Source organism: Platichthys flesus, chromosome 9 (assembly GCF_949316205.1).
Source record: "Platichthys flesus chromosome 9, fPlaFle2.1, whole genome shotgun sequence".
In the NCBI taxonomy this organism is placed as follows: Eukaryota; Metazoa; Chordata; class Actinopteri; order Pleuronectiformes; family Pleuronectidae; genus Platichthys; species Platichthys flesus.
Genome location: NC_084953.1, coordinates 25,720,353 through 25,745,605, shown reverse-complemented (window position 1 = coordinate 25,745,605; position 25,253 = coordinate 25,720,353). Strand labels below are relative to the sequence as shown.

Genomic DNA, 25,253 nt, shown 5'->3' with positions numbered 1-25,253 from the left:
AGGAACAAGCCCAGTGTTTCCTCTTCGCAGTGGCACTTGGTTCAAAAACCATCATTTTGTGGCCATGTTGACCAATCCTTCAAACTTTAAAAACGTTGATGGTTAAGCACGGAAATCAGGTTTAGGTCACGATAAAGGTTATGATGGTTATTGAGTGTTGTCATAACAGAAAGATGTGTGTTTGTGTCTGTGAACTTGTGTGAGAGGGCAGTACCCACAAAGTCCTCAAAATCCAAAAATCCGTAGTTTATTTAAATGTTCTCCATCATCAGTTCCTCTTGCTACCTTTGCATTTCTATCCATTGCGATGGGAGAACAGTTTTTACCAACAGCACACCCAAAAAATCATGCATGCTTTGAGGTCTATGTCCTTTATTTAATCAAAGAATTTATCAATTCAAGGCTGCAGTGACACAGACTAACTGACACTAAACAGTTGAAGACTTATAAACGTAGCTTGTTCCAATAAGTCTGAACCCAACCTGTCTCATGTCAACAGTCCAGCCTGCTGCTGCTGACGGTGTGATGATGTGGGGAATGGTTTCATGTCACACTTCTAAAGGTTCCTTTCAGCAGAATAATGCTCCAAAGCAAAGCATGTCGCTATTTATTAGTAACCTGGAGAAAACTGAAATGAGTGAGGACAATTCTGTTGTTGAAAAACTGATGAAACTCAAAATCTTGCTTTTTCTAGCCGGGCTACACCAGGAACACTTCATCTCCCTTGTGAGTACAGTGAAGACAGTGCACGAACACCACTGCACAGGGAGAAAAACAAAAACAAAAAAATCTGAATCTGAAACCAAAAATGTTGTGGGCGGGGCTAAGTTCGTCTGGCATCCAGGCTAATACAAACCCACAAGGACACAAGGACAGCAGTTAAATTCAGCAAGAAGTTCACAGAACTGTGCATTGGGAAACAAAACAGTTCCTCTGGTCACCAGGTGTGTTCCTCTGTCAACCTGCAGCAATGCACACATTCTGAACAGAGACAATGGATTGTACAGTAATAGAAAATCATTTATATTTACTTGTTAATCGTTTTTTATAGCGCTTTTCTAGTCTTGATTACTCAAATCTCTTTACAGTACAGTTTTGCCATTCACCCATTCAAACACATATTCATACAGGGCTTCTATGTGCAGCACTTTATCTATCATACATCACTCACACACTGCCGGCACAGGGTCAACCTGGGCTCAGTATTTATCCCGAGGACACTATGCATGTGGAATGGGACAGACTGGGATCGAACTGATCAACTGTCTTCTTTCCACCTGGAGGTGGTCTGAGGCTACTTTCACACTAATAACACTAATTACACACTAATTTGGGGTTCTATACTGCATCTATGTTGCTATGTTTACATCAACACACACACAAACTCTGGAGTTTCTGAGTCTTGACTTTGGGGCTGTGGCAGGAATTTTTGGAAAAAATGACACAGTCACCCGCGTTTAGTTCATATCAATCGTGACTTTATTACCACTGGTGAATGTAAAAATGTAAAAATTACCAGCTTAACCAAGGTTAGCAGAAGAAATGTGTCGTCTGGTGGTGGGTGTGAAGCGAGTCACAGCCTGTGTTATCATTTCAGTCCACCCCTGCTTCCACACATGCTGAAGAGAAGCAGGGACGCCTCATTCTTACACACACAGCCAACTGACAGTGTCCCTGAGCAAGCCACAAATAGTTATGTTCATTGTTACTGGAAAGTATTCAGTCTCTTTATAATACTACACGACGAAGTGGAAAACATAATTTCAGATTTTGTTTTAAAAGGCTTAAAAGCAAATAGCGAAATATCACATTGACATAAGCAATCAGACACTTTGCTATAACACTTGAGCTTCAATTCAGGTGCCTCACTTTTTTTTTTTATTGGAGTGTGCTGAAATCAACTGATTGGACATGATTTGGAAAGACCCACAGCTAAGCCAGGCCCCTAGATATCCCAGCTGACAGTGTACATCTAAGATGCATTTATTAGTCCCAAACACATGCACAGACATGCAAAGGCACACTCATGCAGGTAGGGAAATGTAATCTCTGCTTTTGACCCATCTGGTGGAGGACACAGAGCAGTGAGCGACAATGTACGGCGCTCGGGGAGCAGATGTTGGGGGAGTAAGGTGCCTTGATCAGGGGCACTGATGAACTGATGAATAAGGGAGAAGGACCTTGGTAAGACAGCTCACTTTGCAAGTGATTTGGACATGACAGAAACGTCTTTGTTTGACACTGTCATCACACATGCTGACACTTGTTCTCTCCATATCATCATCAGCTACCACTCTGCTCTGACTTGTTCTATTTCTGATTGTGTGAGGTGGTAAAAATGAACCAAGTGACTCCAGCATCTTCCCTGATCACAACACTGTGTGCTGCCAGCTGTCACTGATCAGGCCCAACAAATCTCATGTGGGCTGAGCTTGTGTTCTGCAGTTATTGGCCACGTGAATTTTAATGTTAATGCTTTGGCTGCAGGCCCTCATAACCTTACGCCCTAATAACATGATTACATTACATTCGTTATATTTTGGCATCACTCAGTCTTTTTAATCCCGTCTCCAACTGTTACAAGGGTAACACATTACACCCACTCTCGCCTCTCTACACCGGTTGCCTGTCAGCGGCAGGGTTAATTTTTAAATTCTTATGTTTGTGTACAAGGCACTAAATGATCTCGCCCCATCCAACACCTCAGAGCTGCTGTCCTGTCCTGTTTCAGGGACAGGGCCTTCCTTCTCCATTCTGCCCCAGAACTCTGGAACAATCTCCCTCTCATTATCTTATTCTCTCCTCAATAGACATCATTCGAAAACATGATTATTGTTGTTGTTGTTGTTATTGTTATTCCTGTGATTGATGATGGTAATAATGACCATCACTGTTATTTTGTTTAGTAAAGCAGTTTAAAGTGTTACACAAATAAAGTCGGGGTTGAAAGCAAAATCGCACCATTGGAGAAAAATATCAGGCTGTGATATTTCGTGTCACGTCATTCTTTGACAATAAAAACATCCCATATAAACCTTAAATACTACCTGTTGGAGTAGACTTCAGCCATCTGAAAGACATGACAGCAAAAATGGTCTGTGGAAGCTGATTGACAATAAGAAGCTGCCATTCACTTCTGGTGATACATCTCCAGTCAGTCCACCTCCACTCAGATCTGCAGCTCCACTCTGGGTTTTGTCTGCAGCCTCTCCGCACCCCCTCTTCTCTCCTCCTCTCTCCGCCATTTCAAACTGCTGCCTGTGGTGTGCTCTGTGATGGAGGAAGAGGGAGAAGGTCCGCTGAGATTGAGGGAGAGAGGGGAGACAGAATCACAGCTGCAAACAAGAGGCAGCACACGCTCCAAGGAAAACCAAGGGAAAACAGAGAATCTGTTGTTTTTCTTCTGCAAGTCCTATTAATGGGGGATTAAGTATTAGGAAAATGTTCAAGTATTACTAAACCGTATTCCGTTAAATGACAATGATGAGTCCATCTGGCTCAGGTGTTGATAAATGGTTTTGGTTTTGTGTTTATATAGCACTTTTCTAGTCTTGATGAGCAATTCTTATCTGCAAAGTATCTGGTTTGAATCGGGTCTCCTCACCACCTGTCTGTCATTCCCTCTTTTGCTGTCTCCAAAAGCATAACATATCAAATCAATACGATATGACACAGAAAACGATACGGAAATGTTCGAATCAATCGAATCATATGGGTCAGTTACTAAAGATCAGGCAGAGTGCAGAGCTGCACACATTCAACAAGACAAGGTCAAAATCGTGACCTCCGGCTCGTGAGGAGTAACTACTGACCTCTGAAGAAAGTAGCTACTGTTTGTCCTGATACTAGCCAGGTTTGTTGCTTGGTTCTTTTAAAAGAAAGTGAAATGACACTTAATCCATCGACAAGTTTGCTACGTAATCGACTCCACCTGCAAACACCACCCTGATGATGTAATAAAAAACAGTTTGTGCCAATATTTTTTTAAAAGAACTATGGCCAATAGGGAAACTCCAGTACGGCTTGTTCAGTCATACATTTGAATTTGTGGTTGGCTTGGCTGTGGTTTAGCCAAAAGAGCATTAGAGATGCAGCAAGATAAAAGCTAATAATCATGTTCTTTGGTTTTCAAGGAGCATTTTAGGTTATCTAAACCCATAATTTGAATGCTGGTGGACTGGAGACAAAAAAAGATAAAAGGAGATGAACCTGGCTCTTTACTGTGTTGAGTGAAAAAACTTGAAGTGGATGATACTGCCACCCTGTGTTTGCTGCATCAGTTATTGTTTGGTGTGGCCCAAGTGCTACACCAACTTATAGTCCAATTGTGGCCAAGTAGAGCCTAAAAGGAAACAACTATGTCCTGCTCATTTTATTAGAATAGTGCTGATCATGTGCTTTAGCTGTCTCACTGGTGGATTATCTAACAGGTCTCGGGAATTAGAGAAAGGTCATTATTTATTATTGCAAGAAAAAAGACAAAACATTGACAGGACAACATGGGGAGACAAAGTCAAGTGAATGGGTTTTTTGTAAGTCAAAGAGAGGATTTCGTGATCACAGTTATTGCTACTGATCCAAGACGATATCATTTCTGAATGCATTCATGTTTTAAATGTGTCTGATGTTTCCACTGATGGTTTCCTGTACTACTTTGCATTGTACCTTATCAAAGTGTCAAAGTGGAGCCTGTTCAGAACATTGTTTTGGTAAAGTTTTGTCCAACCCCTTCTCTTCTCCTTATCTGCATCTGCGGCATAATGCTCACCTGCAGTTTTACCTAACAGCAGAAGTTTAGATTGATGACTTCTCACCTAAACTGCACTGAGCATCAACATGTAGATGTGTTGACAATTGTGTGGTTTGCGCTGCTGAACATGAACCAAACTGCAGAGGTATCTGTTATGACTTGTAATCAAGAAAGATGTGCTTACATGCGATCTATGTTGTCTGTGAGACTAAAACAAAGAGAGAGAAAAGAAAAGAGCAAAAGAAGCTAAAAAAGTGTGTGAGTGAGTGAGTGTTTGAAACATGCAGGATAAGTAAGCAGAAGTCAAAATAGTAATAAATTTAGCACACGTCGCTGCAGTCTACGCACTGACTCCCCTCAGGCAAACTTATAAGACAGTAACTGACCCATCCCATGTTCTACTTGGTGCGTACAGCCCTCTGGTAGGACGCTCAGAGTCCCTCATTGCAGATTCAATGGCTTTAAAGAAATTGCTCATCAATAAAAGTCAATAAAACTATTAGATAAAGTCTTGCATGTGCAATCTGGTTAGATGCATCATTCATTGTTTGTTTATTAATGCATTTATATATTCTATGTATGAATTGCTGTTGTTTTATGGCTGCAGTATGGCTGAAGAGACCAAGACAAATGTACAGCTCTTTGGGACAGTCCAATTAGTACTGAATTTTGAATTTATGTTGTTTTAGCAAAATAGTTCTATTAATGAGTATGTAAAGATGTATGCACCCCATCTGCAGAAATGCAGCAAGGATTACTTTTTCACAACTAAACAGAGCAGTGTGCTTCTCTAGAGTGGCTGTCCACTGCAACTCCACTACTGCCCCCTGCTGTCAACCTGTCAGGGTTACACGTAATGCACTTAAACTGACCCTATCATATGCACTGAAGTTGAGTTCTTTCTGTCATTATATCCACTGTTGTACTTATAACAGTTCACTTATATGCATCATATCAACATTATACCATTATACAGTGTTTTATTTACCTGCTCCTCGACCAACACCGCTAGAAGGAGATCAGTGAGGTTCTAATAATAACAATAATAACAATACATCTTATTTTGAGGCGCCTTTCAAGTCACCCAAGGTCACCTTACAATACAATAGTACAGGATAAAAGATAAAAACATTAAAGATAAAAACAACATTAAAACAGAACATCAACATAAAAACAAGATGGAAAGAGACTAGTCATATCAATGCTCTCTAGTCCTTTTACATAATCTAAATTGATTGTATTCATGTTAATTCGAGAATATAAAGTAATGTGTGTAGCTGCCAGCAGCGTTGCATTTGCAGCCATCCTGCTGGAAGCTGGTTGACTTCTCTGTAGTTGTTTTCACCAAAAGAGAGACATGTCAGTGTATGAATTGTCCTATACAGAATAAAAGTTCAGAAGCTTCAATTCTTCCACACTGCTGTTTTTCATTATGGTTTTAAATATATGACGTGAATGTATGTGTGAGAGAAATCAAACTGAAATTGTCTAACCAGCACTACCACAACATCAGCGGTGCAGACTCCGACATCAAGCACAACATTTTGTCAGTGAGGGGGAGGTTAGAGTGACGGGGATGCAGTAGTAGAGTGGAGTCCTGCCCCACCTTCAGACCAGGGTGGACCCTGTTCAATCATCAGAAATGATCAGAAGCATCCAAGTGGGACACCCTTATGTTAGATCTCTACAATACCTTAACAAGACACACCGAAATATGGTTTGTGATACTCACAACTGGAATTTCATAGACCTGGACAGTTCTTTAATGTGGCAACCAATTCATCTTTCACTACACCAGGTTACCTGTTTGAATACATTATTCAGGTAATTCATGTTGTTATGTCAGAGCCCTCTGCTGCGCCCCTGCACTGGCTCCATTCAAATGAATCAGAGGACTGCATATGGCCTAAGATCTGACTAACCTTAAACACTTGAACGGTTTTCAGACATGTGTTAAACTCTGGATATCTCCTGACTTTCTCCTGAGGGGCTGTTATGTACGGTGGCCCTGAGATCTCAACGAACAGCAACTTAAGAAAACACATGCAAGTTGACAAAACACATGTAAGTTGACAAAACACAAGCAAAGTAAGAAAACATCTTCATCAATTTCACAACACAACACAACACATTACAGAAACGCACTGCAAATAGACACACTTATGCAGTTTGAAACCTTTACTATCAGAAGAGACATTTTGCCCCCTCTTCTGAGCGAGTGGGCGGGGTCGGTGCCCCGAGACCCGAGACCGGTCAGTTCGCTACACACACACACACACACACACACACACACACACACACACACACGCACACACACACACACACACACACAAACTCCCGCTCCTGGTATTTCATGAGGGCCTGATACGATGATGATTAAAAAAGGTAACGTGACGTTCAATCACGTTCATCGTTACGTTCACGTTAATAATATGAAAACTGATTCGTTAAGTTCAGCGTTTGCGAAACATATGCACAACACTGTAATGTACAGCCACGGCAGAGGGGCTGAAGAGCCGTGTTCGGCTCCAGAGCCGCGGGTTGCCGACCCCTGTGCGGAACCGAAATTGTATGGTGTATTGGACGTTTTAGTGTCTCCTGTGGCAGCGTTGTCCATCCCTTTTAGCTGTCCTCTGGAAACACTTCCGTTGTGTATTCGCCTCTACTTGCTGCGCGTTCGTCTATTTGCTGCGCGTTCGTCTATTTGCTGCGCGTTCGTCTATTTGCTGCGCGTGTGGCTATTTGCAGCTCGTTTCTGTAATGTGTTGTGTTGTGAAATTGATGGAGATGTTTTCTTACTTTGCTTGTGTTTTGTCAACTTGCATGTGTTTTGTCAACTTGCATGTGTTTTCTTAAGTTGCTGTTCGTTGAGCTCTCAGGGCCACCGTAGTTATGTATCAGAATGCAAATGTCTAATTAAGGGACTCCAACCAGTCCCCTTCTAAAACCTAAAAGCTGAAGCCCCCCTAAAATGTTCTTCAGCCCCCCCAAATAATTATTGGGATTATTTATTTATTTTTTTAATTAAACTATTGTTTTACACATGGACAAGTTATTTATAACTCTAACATGCTACATATATGAGTGCGTTTCTGGTTTGTATGTTTTCTTCCCCTTCAAATTACAATCCCATAGCCTCTCATCATACTTAACAATGAAGAACCTGGCACTAGGACCTTGGGGAGTCTATGTAAAAATCAAAGGAAATTTTCGATCTCAACTTTTTCAATTTTGGAGTAAAATGTCGTCTTACATATGGCATTTTGTATGGGACTGCATTAGTTCCACTCAGTGTACCTACGCATTGGTTATGAAATTAGGCATTGCTGTATTTCAAATAAACACATTTTCAAGGTAAAACTGGAATTGAAGATCTCTCACTTAAGATGGAGCACAAAAATAAGGGAGCATCTAGATTTTATGATATATTTATATACAATTTCCATAGTTGGAGGGCCTCAAAATATGTTGAGGCCCTCCATCGTTTCTGTCATGGTTGTTTAACCCTTGTGTGGTGTTTGTGTTTTGGTCACTCAGCCAATGTTCGTGGGTCTGGTGGACCCACCGCATTATTCGATCTTTCAAGCAATACAGCTACAACAATATCTGTAAAAATACTTAACAGATGTTAACTTTATCCCAATTACAAGGAATATAAACAGCAAATAAATAAACTCAATTACAATCAAGATATGATTAGAAAAAACGAATATGAAACAAGGTTCGTCATCAGTATTGAGGTCTATTTCTTGAACTTAATTAGAAATTGAACACACTCATGTCAGTTTCACATGATAAATGATTTTTGAAGAGAGAAAATCTTTGGAAGACAACAGGCACGTGCACAGACATTTTGGGGGGCCGATGCTCAAACCCCCAAAAAAGGGCACCCATCGCCAAAATTATTTACCAAATTAAAAATAATTATAATAAATAAATAAGAAACAAAGTAGGATATTTTCAACTTATATATTTATTTTGTTAACAAACTAACTAACTATCAATTCAAATAAATAAATGAATAACAGGTAAAAGACAAAACAAGGCCATATTGAATAACCCAATAATATGTAAGGGTTAGGGTTAGGGTTAGTGATGTGATGGGCTCCTCTGGACCAGGTGGGGTTAGGTACTGCAGTACAAGGTCGATCCAAGTGGAAAGCGCAAGCACATGTATTGTCCTTGAAACAAAAGCCTAATACCAGACTAATGGATATAATAGTTCGATGAGTTATTTTTGTGTAACAGTCAAAGTTGAGGGGCGTGGCTTATTGTCACATCAGAGTTTCCATTGATCTATTAGTCCCATTAGCTTCCTTTAACCACCTTTGCTTCAATTCCTCTAACCCCCTTTGCCTCAATTCCTCTAACCCCCTTTGCCTCAATTCCTCTAACCCACTTTGCTTTAATTCCTTTAACCCCCGTTGCTTCAATTCCTCTAACCCCCTTTGCTACATAACCGCCTTTGCTTCAATTCCTCTAACCCCCTTGGCTTCAATTCCTTTAATCCCCGCTTCAATTCCTCTAATCCCCTTTGCTTCAATTCCTTTAACCCCCTTTGCCTCAATTCCTAGTAGCCACTTTGCTTCATTGAAGAATCAGTCTGCAGCAACCAGCCAATTGGTAGAACAAAGAAGAACAAGAGATTTTTCATGCAAAACACATTTCGAACAGCGAAAAAAACAGTCACAATGGAGTTCACTCAGAAAGTTAAACAAATGGACATAAATGCAGAGACTGTCCGCCCGTACTTTGAAAGCTTTTTTACGAAGCTCACAGCAGAGCAGTGGGGGAGGTTGAAGTCATGCAATCCGGATGAAGCTACAACATTTATGTTGGCAGAACTTCTGCTGAACCTAATGACGTCTGTTTCAAATGCCATTGTGAAGCGGCGTCCCCGTTCACCTGTGTCTTAGGATAAAGTTCGGTCCATTCTGGGCGACACTCTCAACAACAGTCTTTCACCAGGCAGCACAACAACGTCTGAGAGTTTGGATAAGCTCACAGACTTAGTTGTAGAGGAGGTGACGGAGACTGTCAACTCCACCGTGTCTGCAAGCTCCAGCTGTGTGAGCTCTGAGAAGCCTATCCCAACCCGCCTCATTAACCCCGCTAAAGTCCAGAAGATGATCTGTTATGCCTGTGAGTCATTAAAGACAGACAGACGAATCAAACAGTTGGTCAAGCAAAGTCGGGCCATCTCCTCAGAGGAACAGGACCCTTCAGATGATCCCATTCTGGTGTCTAGGACTTCTTCAAGCTCATACTCTTCACAAGTTAGCTCCAAGTCAGGTAGTTCCTCAGAGGGAGGTTCAACAACAAGCAATGTGGATAGTGTGAAGAGGCTTGTCCAGGAAACAATCAACGAGAGTTTGACTGACATCACAGACTTCTTCAGTGAGTTCAAAGACTCAAAGTCTCTCTCTCAGTTCCTCGTTTTCTTCAGAGATTGATTTGGCTTTAGATGAAATAACTGAGTAAATCATTGAGGAAAGCACAAATGGAAAAGAATTTCCAGAGCCAAACTCCTCAAACGGTAAAGCGATGAGAAAGATCAATAGCCTTTTCATAAAGACTTTTGCCGCAACAGGGACTCTCCAAATATTGTCAAAGGTTGCGAAAAAATACAATGAGAATCCCAAATTCTCTAGCAGGAAGGCGATGCAGTCATTGATTGCTAGTATTGACGCTGTGCTTCTGGAGAGGGAGAAGCCAGGAGATGGAAATGAGAAAATTCTGCATTCAAAACACTGGAAAAGCCTCAATCTGAAAAGGTTATTGTATTCACAAAACAGCTTTCAGATGTCATCTATTCGCACATCGCACCGGGCAAGAATTCAGACAGGGGTTCAGGTCTAGGGAAGAAGGTTCGTGTTCCTACATCACACAGGGGCATATATGCAGACATTCAGAACAGGGTGTTTTGTTTTCTGTCCTTGATAAGCTGGTGGCTGAACAACCAAGTTAACCGCCACACAAACAGAGTGTCAGTCGCTTTAATGCCCATCGACTCATCGCAGTCATCATCATTAGAGGTCAACAGCCTCGAGGAGAAAAGATCAGAGCAGTCGTCACCATCATCAGAGTTCACCAGCAGAGGGAATGAAAGACTGAAGCAGTCAACACCAGCAGTGGTCACCAGCAGTGTGAGTAAAAGATCGAAACAGTCTTCATCCTCAGAAGTCAGTAGCGGAGGGAATGAAAGACTGAAGCAGTCAACACCAGCAGTGGTCACCAGCAGAGGGAGTAAAAGTTCGAAACAGTCTTCATCCTCAGAAGTCAGCAGGGGAGGGAATGAAGGACTGAGGCAGTCAACCCCAGCAGTGGTCACCATCAGAAGGAAGAAAATATCTAAGCAGTCTTCATCCTCAGAAGTCAGCAGCGGAGGGAATGAAGGACTGAAGCAGTCAACCCCAGCAGTGGTCACCAGCAAAAGGAAGAAAATGTCTAAGCAGTCAACACCAGCAGTGGTCAGCAGCAGTGGGAGTAAAAGTTCGAAGCAGTCTTCATCCTCAGAAGTCAGCAGCGGAGGGAATGAAAGACTGAAGCAGTCAACATCAGCAGTGGTCAGCAGCAGTGGGAGTAAAAGATCGAAACAGTCTTCATCCTCAGAAGTCAGCAGTGGAGGGAATGAAAGACTGAAGCAGTCAACATCAGCAGTGGACACCAGCAGTGGGAAGAAACAATCTAAGCAGTCAACACCAGCAGTGGTCACCAGCAGAGGGAATGAAAGACTAAAGCAGTCAACACCAGCAGTGGTCACCAGCAGTGGGAAGAAAAAATCGAAGCAGTCTTCCTCATCAGAAGTCGGCAGGGAGAATATTGAAAAGATCCAAGCAGAGGTCAAATATAAAATGTATGTCAGTGTTCTCTCGGACAAGCTCGTCACAAGAATCTATAACAAGGCAAAGCTGACCTGTAATGATGATGACACAAGGCATCATCTGCTGGAGAGAATATGGGCCGAGGTCAAAGACATTGTCTCTTCCCTTCTTGGAAGAGATCCTGAACTTGAGATATCAATAAGCTCCATTTTGAGAAGACGCCTGTGCAAAAAGCCTGGCTTCTTCTCCTCTTTCAGAGCAGGCAACTCTTCCTTCTTCAGGAGATAATAGGTGGATGATGTTACTCCGATAGCTTCACTTTCAAATGTCAGTGTGGCTGTGGTGCATGCCAGGGGGCTCTCCCACACAAAGCCAGAAACGGAATGTTTGCTTGTTAACATGATTTATTGTACACCACACACGTGAACACACAAACTTAACACAAACACAAAGTGACTCGCTTTTCAGTGTGAGGACCAATCAGCTAACAGCTCTCACCTGCGCTGATTGATCCTCTGTGGTGCAGGTAGCCCCATAATAATTTTCAGGACAGGGATTTTCCGGCCTGCAATGGGTTTTCTCAAGGTGCTCCTGTTATCCCCACATTTATAAAAATGAATAAAATTTCTAAAATGGAAGTATTTGTTCCCAGTATTTATTCCACTCTGACTAAAGTTTTGCTGTTTTACAAGGTGAAAATTCACGGTTTCTCAAGTGCAATTTTCTTCCTTTTATTCATCAGCCATCGGCACCTTCACCTGAACTTAGCTCCCAAAAGCTGTGTAATGCGGAGGAGAGTAACCTCATTATGGCTGGTGATCAAATAGCAATAGTAAGCATCTAACTTTCAGATATTTTCAGAATAAGAGTCACAGTTGCTGCACAGAATCAGCGTAAATGGATACAGTGTTACTTGATTGTGTTTGTCTTAAACTAAGCTAGCTAGCTAGCTATTTTGTTAGAAAATGTCTCCAGTAAAAATCTCCTGTGCATTGGATTCTATTTTTGAAATAATTTGAATGTATTTTTTGTGTATTGTGTATCTTATTCAACTCAGAAGTTGACACTGGCAAGTTGACACTGGCAGGTCCATTCCCCATCCATTGTGTGTTCCCTTTAAGAATTAGGATTTTGGAGTGACGCGGATATGAAAACTAGTATATCCGTTTTTCCTTTACAAGCAGGAAAATTATTTCTCTCAATTGGAGAAAAGTTCATATTTGTGTTGTCAAATTTCACAATGACCCTGAAATTCTGTCTCTTCTGTTATCTTTTAATGAATGAATGCAAGCAAAGATACAGAGAAAAATCACACTCTTTCTGATTGAACCAATCTATGAACTGTCTGAAACAATGGATATGTTTTTTTTGGGCCTCAAATGAGCCCCCCAAAAAACATTCAGCATCCTTAGGGGCTAGGCCCCCCTAGAAACGCCCCTGGAGAAATGTATCAGTGAGATTGAGTGAACACCAGAAAACGAGGCAGTCTTCAGTCTGTGAACACCAAACCAAATCCTATCGCAGCATCAACTGCAAACAGGTAAATATTTCACCAACCAGAAGCAAGAGACAACATGGGGAACGATTAAGGAGACACTGACATCTGACACCAAAGACGATCAGAAGCTAACTTTTATATCATAAGGTAAGTTTTATTTCTCGATATGATTTTATCAGGGTATTTAATTTTTATTAATGTCAATAGGTTGTTATATTTTCATCTATTTTATTTTATTTGGTTACTTGATTTTCTAAATTAATCAAATTTGATCTTATCTTTTTATTTTTTTATTTTAATTAGTTTCATTAGGCTATTTTATTTTCATCTATTATATATTACTTGGTTATTCGATTTTTCGAAATTAATCAAATATTATCTAATCAGGTTATTTTATATTAATTTAGTTTAGTTTAGTTTTGCCGGCAGCAGTGAAACGTCCAGTCCGCTCCGCTCCAACTTCGCTTCTGCTGTTACCTCCAGCTGAATACCCCACCCACTTTGCCCTAGCTGATTGACAGCTGTATCAGCCACTCATCGGGCGCAAAGCGTCAGTTTTATGTTCGCTCCAGTTCACCAGCCAATCAGAGGGAATGTTCAACAATCGCGACGCCACACGGACTCTTAAATCCGCCATGTTGGTGAGGGAATAAACCTCAGCGCTGTCCTTTATTCTTATTGAGGAAGTCTCGATGTTAAACATACATTTTCCTTGTTTTTCTGTCCAGCAGTGTTTCCTGTTTTCAAATGGAGATCGTATCCATTATTAGTTTGACATGAAAGTGTCAATAATAAACCGTTTAAACACAACTGTGACTGAAATCACCATGACGGTTACACACAAACAGCTCCACTTTAACAGGATAAGCTATCCGTCCACACACGCGCGAGCGCACAGACAAACGCCTCTCCTCATTTCGTTCTCTACTCCCCCCTCCCATCGCTCTTGTTATTTTATTGCCTCTTTGCCTCCCTCCTTCCTCTCTCACCCATCACTCCCAGTCTCCCTCCCTGCATCCCTCTCCCTCCCCTTTTCTCTCATCCATATTTTTCCTCTGCTCCCTCTCTGTCCTTCTCTGTTTCTATGTTACTCTGTCTCCTCCTGTATCTATATTAGATTAGATTAGAGTCTACTTTATTGTCATTGCAGAGAGTACAAGTACTTAGACCATTCGTCACATATATATATATATATATATGTGTATTGTTGTTACATCTATATATAACACATCTTTATATGAAATACATAGGCCTACAAGCAGAAAGGAAATACAGTTAACAATATATTTTGAGTACTTTGAGTTATCACCTAGAGTAACCATTGATTAGTTGTGGTACCAATTGTAGTTTGTGAAAGTATTGTTGTATTATCGCCCACAGTTACAATAAAGCAACAGTAAAGTTGTGATAAAAATAACAGGAGGAGTAACAGAAGAAGTGAGCAGCTGTAGTATATTACCAGCAGCATTGTAGTGCAGTATAGTAGCAGTAGTTATTACTGTTGCAGTATATTTGTAGTTTCCATTGTATCTACAATAGTACCAGCAACAGGCAAGTTGGAATAATTACAGCAGTGGGTATGACTTAATGGTTTTCACTTGATTAAAATAACATTACAGTCCAGAGCAATGCTCATATTATTTCTTTTAAATTAATTTCTTTGTTGTCTGTGTATTGCTTGAGTAATTCCAGTTTGTGCAGTTTTAATAATATTATTATAAACTTTATTTATTTCCAATTTTTATTTTTCAAAACATAGTTACAAAGTGCCTCACAACAAGTAAGACAACAAATCAATAAATAGAAATAAACTAAATTTACAGCCTAAATAGATTCAAGACAGGGTTTCTCGTAGTAGTAGGTTTTGAGGTTCCTCTATCACAGTGGTTCTCAAAGTCTTACCTTAGACTGGGATCTAAGGTTAGCCCTTAGATCCCATTCTTCCCCTTTTCGACTGCCGAAGTGTCCTTGGGCAAGATACTGAACCCAAAATTTGCTCGGTGCTGCACATAGATGCACTGTATGAGAGAATGGGAGCTACTGTTAAGCACTTTAAGTGGTCATCAAGACTGTCAATGTGGCTTGCCTCTCTCTCCTATTTGGTGGATATTTTTGACCGGCTGAATGGCCTTAACCGGTCTTTGCAAGGCCACGAATCAAACGTTCTGCTCCTTGCTGATAGAGTGAATGCCTTCACGCAAAAAATTGCTCTCTGGCGTGGTTGCATCAGTTCTTGAAACTGCGACATGTTTCCCAGCCTTGCAGACTTCATTGCAGATACACGTGGCACTGATTTCTCCTCTCTCCTCCAATCAGCTGCTGATCACCTTTTAGTGCTGAAGAATCAGTTTGGGTCCTATTTCAAAGTGGACTACCGTTCATTCACCTGGGTTCGGGATCTATTTCTCTGCTCAGCAGACAAGCTGTCAATAGACATGCAAGAGCAGCTTATTGAGCTGAAGAGTGACAGTAGACTAAAGCATCTGTTTACCACCTCCCCTCTTTCTTCATCCTTGGTAGCATTGATGCCAGAATACCCTCAGCTTTGAGACATATAGCCTTTAAAATGATCCTCCTTTTCGCATTGACTTATTTGTGCGAGGCAGGCTTTTCAAGACTGACTGCGCTCAAAACTAAATATCGCAACCGCGCACAGATCGAGGATGACCTGAGGATATGTTTGTCAAACATTGCCCCAAGAGTTGAGGACCTTTGCAAGGCAAAGGAGGCTCATGTCTCACATTGACAGACCTGCATGATTTTTTTTAAAGATCACAAGAGTATTCTAATGATAGCAATAATAATACTTATTTTTATTATGATAGTAATAATAATATTATGAAGGTGATAATAATGGGCGGTGGCGGTGATTATTTTTATTATGAGGGTTAAAACTATACAGCATTTGGACTTGTTTATTAGCAATACAGATTGTTTGTATGATATTTATGGCTGTCTGCGTCTAGGGTGCAGATGGTAACTTGTAATTATTTTTGTGAAGACCATTTTGAGCATATAACCTTTACAGAGTAATGACCTTTTTGGAAAGTGAGTACATTTTGGCCAGTTCTTACTTTTTCAAAGGCTACTTGGTTTTGGGAGTTGTGATGGTTAAGGCTAGGGTAAGGGGCTGGCAGATGCATTATGCCTATGAGTGTCCTCACTAAGACGGAAGTACAAGAATTTGGGTCCATGCACACACACAAACACACACTCACACACACACACACACACACACACACACACACTATCACACACACACACACACACACACACACACACACACACACACACACACAGACACACACACACACACACACTCTGGTCACTATATTTAGAGCCTTACTACTAGACCTAACCTTACCCCAAGCTTAGCCTAAGCTTTACCTAATTTTACCTTAAACTTTCAGCTATTTAATTTAAAACTTTAACAAAACGTTACCCTCCACCGAACTAACTTACCTAAGCCTATAACTATACAAATTAAAAATGTTATGACGTGTGCTTTGTCCCCACAATAACCTTAATGTGCCTGTGAAATCAGATATAGGTCCTTACTGCATTGGTAATACCTAGACCAGACACAAACACACACACTCAGAGAGAGAGAGAGAGAGAGAGAGAGAGAGAGAGAGAGAGAGAGAGAGAGAGAGAGAGAGAGAGAGAGAGAGAGAGAGATGTCCATTGTGTCCCCCTGGCCAATTGCAGGCTGAATATTTTCAAAGCTAATGGACCAATCGGCGTGTAGGTCCAGACACCTAGCGCCTCCCACTTGTCTATAAAGGCTGCAGCTCTGACTGGTGGACACACCGCTGTCAGGACGACGTCTTTCGTTTTCCACCCTCACAGGTTTAAGGACTCTACGTCTGTTCTTTTTTAAAATTTGATTTTCACATTTTGCAATATTTTGACTGGATATCCAGCTCTTCTCACACAGTAACATGGCGGACAGTAAAGTAGAAACCAGCGGGGAACTGAGCGTCAAGGTAAGGACAAGAGATGAAGATAAGGACACAATGCTTTTTTTTCCTGCCAACTCCGCATCCATTAATAACTGTGCTGGTAATTGATCTATTTCAAGCAGCACCGCGTCGAGCTAACGGAAGACTCGAGGTTGATTTCGAAGCATGTGAAAAGCGGACAAACGGTGTGAATTGGACATGAAAGTGTGTTTGCGGGGAGACGTGTAGAGGTGAAGCAGCTGTGAGAGTGGATGAGGAGCCGTGAGGCTGCAGCGGAAGCCTCCCGACACATTTCAGCATCTGTTATTTCACTAACTACACCAAGCACACTCCACAGAAGGCTTTACAATGAATGAACGAAGTCAAATCTCACCAAATGCTACCTCCAAGCCCCGAGAAGCGGTCTGAATGAATGCTGCCATTTAATGGACTTTGATTATTTAACTACGCTCCCGCCCACTCGGTGTTTGGATGCAAACTGTCGGCTCATTAAAAGAACACCGAAAAAGCGACGGTCCCGTTTGAGGCGCCGCTGGCCCCCTGTTTACACATCGTCCCCATGCAGAGGGTGAGCGCGGATCTTTCAGAATGGCTTTTGTGTCCCTCGAATTCGTGCACACAACAAATGGATTAACATTGTACGGAGTTATTTGGTTCGCGCAGAGCCGTGTAGTGAGACGACGCAGGTTCTGACTCACACCTACTTAATAAGTACAGTATCCAGATTAGTCCGCCAGGTTGTAACTAATCGGTGACGTGACTGAACAATAATCTGAGTTTATTCATCTCGAGCCCCTCCCGACTGAGCCCCTGTTCTCCGCCGTGAGTGCGCACGCCAATACATGTGTGTGTGTGCGTGTGCGTGTGTGTGTGTGTGTGTGTGTGTGTGTGTGTGTGTGTGTGTGTGTGTGTGTGTGTGTGTGTGTTTAGTTGTCATTGCGGAGGCATCGTGTGTATCAACAGAGCTCAGGGTCGCTCTTCTTCATCACGGAGCTCTCTGTAAGATTTCCTCAACTCTACCTGTCGGTCACGGGGAGCGAGGTTCCTCTTGCTTCACGCAGTTCCTTGTCCTTTACAGACAGTCCGTGATTCAAACCGGGGCAGCGGGTCCACAACAAAGTGACGAAGTTACTGTTTCATGTGGGTGTACGGCGCATACAGCGCGCGCTCCGCTCCAAATACTTCAAGCAGCTGGGGCGCGAGGAGGGGCAGAGTCGTGCGCGTCTCACTGAACTGCGCGCGTAGCCGCAGGGGGGCGTGACGGAAACAGACTGATCTGCAAGAAGAGCGGAGGAATGGAAGCAGACAGAGATACAGAGAGACAGACGGGCAGAGTGATAGACACGCAGAGAGAGGCAGAGAGAGGCAGACAGACAGACAGACAGAAATACTTACAGACAGACAGGCAAGCAAACAGATAGATAGACAGGCAGACAGACAGGTAAACAGAGAGGCAGGCAAACAGACTGTTCAGTAATGTGTTTGTCAACCACCTGCCCTGTGAGCAGCTTCGTTTCTGTTCACTCAAGTCAGTGGAAGTGCACTGGACAGATTCTTCTTACTCTTGACAGTGGTGGTGGTAAAGAGAGTCCAGTATCCACCCAAAGTCTCCCAGGTGTACAGTGACTGTGAAGGCCACATGAGTCACATCACTCATCTAGGCACTGAGGAACTCCTCCTGCCCCACTGTCACCCTGTCTGTCTCTCCACTGTAGACAGACATACAGACAGATGCCAGCATTGTGGTAGCCACACAGGTTCAGTTAAATAAAGTGAGTGACGGTTTCCTGTTGTTGGTCTATCAAGTGGAGGCAGGCGTGTGTGGACAGGTCTGATGATGCTGTGTGGATTCCTCAGCCTGAAGAGGAAGGAGGAAGTTATGCTGCTCTACATTATTCAGTCAGAAGACACCAGAGAGAGTAGTAAACATGCCCTGGGTGCAAATATACTATACTACTATATGAATATAGTAGAATAATGTTATAATATTAATGTGTAGCACAGTGTATGCTAAGTATATTGTTTTGCAGGTGACTGATCTACTGCAGTTGTTTAAGGAAGCTCTCCAGAAGAAAAACATGTATTTGCTTTGGCAGCTGATCTGATTAACAGACAGGAGAATAATCAGCCTCTGTGCTGCTGGGAGTTGTAGTCCTTGCACTGGTGAGCCTGTGGTTTCTCTGCCAGGCTCCGCTCTGACTACATGGCAGCAGTGACAGACAGTGTCGGGTTTCAGGGAGCCAGTAAGAGGTGGGAGGGACTTGTGAAGAATTCACCAATAGGAGGGCTGAGCTTCTCCACCTGACCGCCAAAGGCAACTGGCAGCCAATGCTGGCAGCCCAGCTCCATGATGGTGAGGAGGGTTGAGGCTGTAAAGCCCGTCTGAGAGTTTCCCTCCTTTTCTGCAGGACACAGGCTTGTCTGGTACCAATCAGAGAGCCTGGAGGATCTAAACAAACCAACTCTTTCTTTGGTGGATATTGAGGGTTATAAATTATTGCTTTATTGATATATGTCTTTCATTCGGTTTAGTTGTTTGGTGTTTCACAGCACACTTTTTCAAATGCTATTCCAACGTAACGCTTATAATTATTAACTGATTAATCATCCACATTAAACGGCCATTTAAAAAGCAACCACACTTGAGTACTTTCAGAAGTGTTTCCTGTTCTACACAGAGGACGAAACAAGTAAAGTCATAGTTTGACCTCAGAGACAGAGTACGAGACAGAAATAGATGCACTACTACAATGCAACATTAGAAAAAATCACAGAAACACGTAGACATAGAATTTTATGCCAGAAGCTGAATGTCGAACCCAACACTCAGTCAAGTTGATCTGAAAACATTAAGAATGTCACACATTGTCAGATTTGGTCACCAGGTCATTTCATGTTGTCCTTTTATTTGTATCAACTCAATGCCCCATTCATAAAAGTGTGTGACGTGTGTGTCTAAGAATATGTTTGCTCTCAGGAGCTGAAGGAGAAGAAGAAGACCGAAGAGGCAGAGAACGGAGAGGATGCTGCTGCCAACGGCAAAGCTGTAAGACAGCACTTCTCTGCTTGCAGAACACGAATGATCCATGTCTATGTGCTGGTGATAAATATAACTCTGTTTCCCCCTGTCAGAACGAGGAGAACGGCGAGCAGGAGAATGAGGTGGAGGACGACGTAGGAGAAGAGGAGGATGACGAGGATGGTGAGGGTGGGTGTCTCATACCATGTTGAACAAAGACAAAAATGCAGTGTTACCTGCTAGTGAACCTCCAACACTATTGTTGTGAGATTGGCATTCTTTATTATAGATATTTTCTCTGGAGCAACAACATTTACTGTTCACTTCTTTGTTTTAGATTCTTATTCAATGTGATGATTATTTGTACCTTGTGACAAATTCACCATCACCTTCACGTTCTGTGAAAAGCACCTGCACATTTACAACAGGAAAACAAACAACACTTTGACAACACAAAAGCTAGCCCGGGCCAATGACCATGTCCATACAACAGTCCAGCTGTTTATTCACAAAGCATAAACTCTAATAACACCAACTTCCAATTAATGCAACAGTTTTTGTTAATTATTAAAACAATTCAGATTCAAGTGTGCTCTGTGTGCCAGGGGAATGTTTTCTAAGGAACCTTCAAACAACCAAACTTGACTCAGGATAAGAAATAAAAACAATAAAGCCACAGTGTTAAAAAGTTAAAGTTAAAAAGTTAAAGTAGCTTTATTGTCAATTTCTTAACATGTTCAGAACATACAAGGAATCGATACAACGTTTCCCACTCTCCCACAGTGAGACATACAAAGTGCACAGGCACAACAGAAGACACAAGACATTTCCTAATACTAAGTAAACATACAGAATTGTTTAAGTACAGCAGCATAAGGTTCTCTAAAAGTGTAAACGTAGTGATTAAAGTGATAACAGTCTGAGGTACTCCTCAGACTGTGTGTTGGGTAACAAGAACATGAAAAAACTGTTATGTTACTGCTGCCTGAAACAGAACTGCACATTCAATGGAGCAGGATCAGCGATGGACGTGTGCACATTTCAGTGAATTCCTTATCGATTCAATAGAAGGGTTAGTGTGCCACCTGGTGGCCAGACTGTACAACTGTACAATGTACTAGAGCCCATACTGGTATCAACATTGTTTAACTGTAACAGGGAGTTAAACCCATATTCGCTCACCGGTGATAAGGAGATAAATATTCTGAAATTGTACCTGAGACATGCAATGCATGAGTCAACACAATCATGTATGAGAAATTCAGACTGTGAGGACATTGAAGTAAACTGAAGACTGTGTTTATCCAAAATCACTAATGATCTGTGTGTTCAGGTGATGAGGAGGACGATGAAGATGACGACCTTGATGTACCAACGGGGAAGAGAGCGGCTGAGGATGATGATGATGATGATGATGAAGAGGTGAGGAAGAGTCTCCATACATACTTGAATAAGAATAAGTGCCCATATTGTTGCCATTGTGATAGTACAGGGGAGGTGAAGGGAGTATAATGTGCAGACTGAGGTACTCACAGTTTTGCATCATTGGACCTAAATACCTAATTCTTATTTTTCATCATGTACAGAACACAAGGTCAAAATATTTCACAAGTATTTTTGTTAGATAGAAAGTAGTTAGATAGAAAAATATTGCTGTGCAATATTTATATGTAACCAGTTTATCTAAGATTAAAACCTAACTTCCAATAGTGGAACAAAAATAATTGCAGGGTTGTCCAAGGCACTCACACTGTTTTCTGCTACCATGCTTAAGCACTCAGTGTCTGCAAGAAACACATGGTGTATAAACAGTGAGATAGGGGAACACACCTTTTAGTCTGATAGCACAGAAGAGAGGATCAAATGCACTGCTCATGGATATTGGAACTTTCACTGAAAGACAGACTTGATATAAAAATCAATATGTGTCCACTAGAGCAGAGAGCAGAGAGCAGACATGGTTCAGTCAGTGAACTGTGAATATGCAACAGAAGTTTACAACAAATAGGTATATTATATATGTAACAGGCATTGTTTGGATTTGTACTATTCTGAATTAAAAATAACGAATATTTTAGAGGAACATTTTCAGAATTATTGACGCAGTCACTGCTGTTCAGTTTGGCAGCTTATACTGTTTTTGTCACAGTAGAAGAGAATGATTTTTAATCTTAATCAGTTCATTTATCAGAAACAAATGCAACTGAAAGGCTTAATACAAGCATGCTTTAAAGTGTACCTCAGTGTAAAACAATCAATGTTTATCTATCATTGTTGTTGATGCGCAAAACAGTGAATGGCACACAAAGACAGTGACTGATGACCTTTTAGTCCCATTATGAAGACATACATCATCTATAGTGTTGTTTTCTTAAATGTTCCTTTTTCATTTGCAAATACATGTAAATGAAAAAACTGTCAAAATTGTATTTAACCTTTGTAAGGATGGAATTCCAAGCTCCACTTTAAAACAGCATAGCCCACATTACAGACAAACCAGCATGTTGGCAGTTGTCCAGCGCTGAAGAGGGAGAAGAACATGTGGTTACCTGTGTTCTCTTTACCTGAGATGAGAGGTCTCACCTTGTTTGTCTTTGTTTCCAGGATGAAGTTGAAACCAAGAAGCAGAAGACAGATAAGTAGAGTTTGGCCAAGGCCCCGCTGTCTGGACGACGACGCCACCGAGAGGACAGACAGCCAGTTTTCCAGCAAACCTTCAACACCTCAGTCCTCCCTTCTTAACAAGAATACTTTTACAAACAGAATAAGTTTGTATTTTTATTTACATTTTATATTTTTGTAAATACTGTAAGGAGGTTGGCCATTTTGCAACAATGATCTTTCTTGGTATCAAGTGGTGCTTTGAGGACTTTTAGATTCCAACTTATCATCAGCCGTCCACATTCTGCATCAGCCAATCAGAGGCAGCCATCCCCCCCAGCTTACTTTTATTACATTAGGGTTCTGCTTAGGGTTCCTTCAGGGTGTGTGTTGGCATGGGAAAAATAACTGATTCTGCACTTCTCAAGAGTGCTGATAGTGTATTACTGGTAGTTTCAGCTGTCCGTCTGTCCCTGTCTGTCTGTTATGGCCAGATGTTAATGTTGTTATGTCTGTGCTGTTTTGTTGAACAATAAACAGTCGTTTTTGTTGGATTGTAACTGTTAGTTTATACCTGCAGTAAAAAGAATGAGGAGAAAAAGTCTTCAGTGACCGGAGTGTCAAAATTTAAATCTGTTTAGATACAGCCAGGAACTCCTCCAAATCTCCTCAATATCACAGTAATGGGTTAAAGCTGGTATCCAGATTTGTTTTTATTATTTTTTTAGATAACTGGTTAATATTTTGTGGTTGAGGATTGTATAACAAGAACTGGCATATTATCTGTTGGAGACTCTCTTCATACTTTTGAAAAAAATATTCAGCTTGTCAGGTTGCACCTGTCCTGGTTGACAGTTTCAATAAAATTTGTTCCAAACAGTAATTGCACTGAAGGTCCTGTAATTCACTAACAGACTGTATGTGGCCGTGGCTGAGGGGGTACCTGAAGGTCGGCAGTTCGATCCCCAGTCTGACCCATCTGCATGCCGAAGTGTCCTTAGGTAAGATGCTGAACCCTGAATGCATCATAGAATAACAAAGATAGATGCACTGTATGAATGTGTTTGTGAATGTGTGAATGTAAAACTGTACTGTAAAGCGCTTTGAGTGGTCATCAAGACTAGAAAAGCGCTATATAAATACAAAACCATTTACCATTTACCATTTCAGATTTCACAGCATTTCCACTTCCTCCCACCCAGCACTCACCAACAAAAGTGTAGGAGTGAGTGATCAGCAGGCTGCAGAGAACTGATCCTGCATTCGCATGGAGAAGAGCTGTTTACTGAGCTGCACGGTCAATCAATCTGACAGAACTGTCCTCTTCACCACATTACAATCATAACACAATGATATTTTTATAGTCCCGATATATCACATCCACATGAAGGTGAGGTCACTGGGATGTTGGTCTTCAGACGCCATAAACCAAAATCTAATCAGTTAATATTTGAGTCCAATTAAACCTTTTTACCAAATCTGAAGACATTTCCTCAAGCTGATCTTAAGATATCAGGTTCAAGCAAAACCATCTACTATACTCTATGAAGCCAACATGACCTTGAACTTTGGCTACCAAAATCGAATCATTAAATCCTTGAGTCCATGTGAACGTTGGTACCATATTTGAATAAATTCCCTCAAGGCATTTTTAAAATATTGCCTTTATGGGAAAGGGAAAGAAAGACGTACACCATGAAAACATAGTAGCTCTTAACACTGGCTGTCACCTGCATGGAGGCATAAAAACACACAATTCATAAATTCTGACATTACAATATAACAATGCAAGTGGCCACAGTTATGTGTGATGTGAACAGGCTTTTGGGAAATCAGGTGTCAGGTTTAATTTGCTGCTATGAGTACTTTGCGTTCTTACACTACAGGTAAAGTCTTTATTTTTGTCAGCTCAGGCTGGAAGAAAAGCTGAATCAAAATTCTTGTTTACACCAAACTGTTTTATTGCTGACAGCTGTCACCTACACCTGCTTATCCTGTGCAGGGTGGTGATGATACTATTTCAGAATCATAATCAGGGTTTACTGCCAAGTAGCATCCAGGCTAGCCAAGTAGTGGTATACATAAAAGGAATACACAAACATACACATGTTTGTGTATAAGCATAAATATAAATAAGGGAAAAGTATAACATTGTGTTTCTTAACTGACCTCATCTTCTGGGTGGTAATTGTCACAGTTATAATAGCTTATGATATGAAGGCACATATTTACAAACAAAGAGCATGTAACACATCTTTGTCCAGGTCAAGTGATGGAAAGATGCAAGACAAACTATAGAAGAGGTGAAAGTGAAATTTGTCTTGTGATGGATGAGATCATTTTCTATTGGAGTCTCCTCAGCTCACATCGTGATTGGCATTACAACAATGGAACCAAGAATAGCAGGTTTGGCTGTGAGCTCTTAGAAAGTTGATAGTTACTGTCTACAGATGGGGATAAATCAAAGATAAACAGTATAGCTTGTCAGTAAAGATGTGACGTCTCACCACAAAAGGATATGATCCACAGCTGCTCCTGAAGAAATCTGGCAACAATTAGCTGACTGTTAATTAGATGGGTAAAACATTATAGAAGCTTA

General features: G+C 41.4%; 1 protein-coding gene and 1 long non-coding RNA gene across 3 annotated transcripts; one reads left to right on the top strand and one right to left on the bottom strand.

The window, feature by feature from the left end:
* Nucleotides 1-520: 520 nt before the first annotated feature.
* On the bottom strand, nt 521-18,252 carry LOC133960651 (uncharacterized). The gene is made up of 3 exons (XR_009921937.1): nt 18,055-18,252; nt 3,048-3,270; nt 521-1,674 (listed from the first exon to the last, which is right to left on the bottom strand). It is a non-coding gene; the product is annotated as an uncharacterized LOC133960651 (long non-coding RNA).
* On the top strand, nt 16,865-23,537 carry ptmaa (prothymosin alpha a). Of its 2 annotated transcripts, none has more exons than XM_062395421.1 (5): nt 16,865-17,058; nt 20,012-20,080; nt 20,167-20,236; nt 21,387-21,475; nt 22,658-23,537. In XM_062395421.1, exons 1-5 carry the CDS (start codon nt 17,014-17,016, stop codon nt 22,694-22,696), a joined length of 312 nt encoding a protein of 103 aa, XP_062251405.1. In that variant the 5' UTR covers nt 16,865-17,013; the 3' UTR covers nt 22,697-23,537. The 2 variants fall into 2 exon arrangements, with proteins under 2 accessions (XP_062251405.1, XP_062251404.1); XM_062395420.1 differs by having other exon boundaries at nt 20,167-20,242.
* Nucleotides 23,538-25,253: the final 1,716 nt, after the last annotated feature.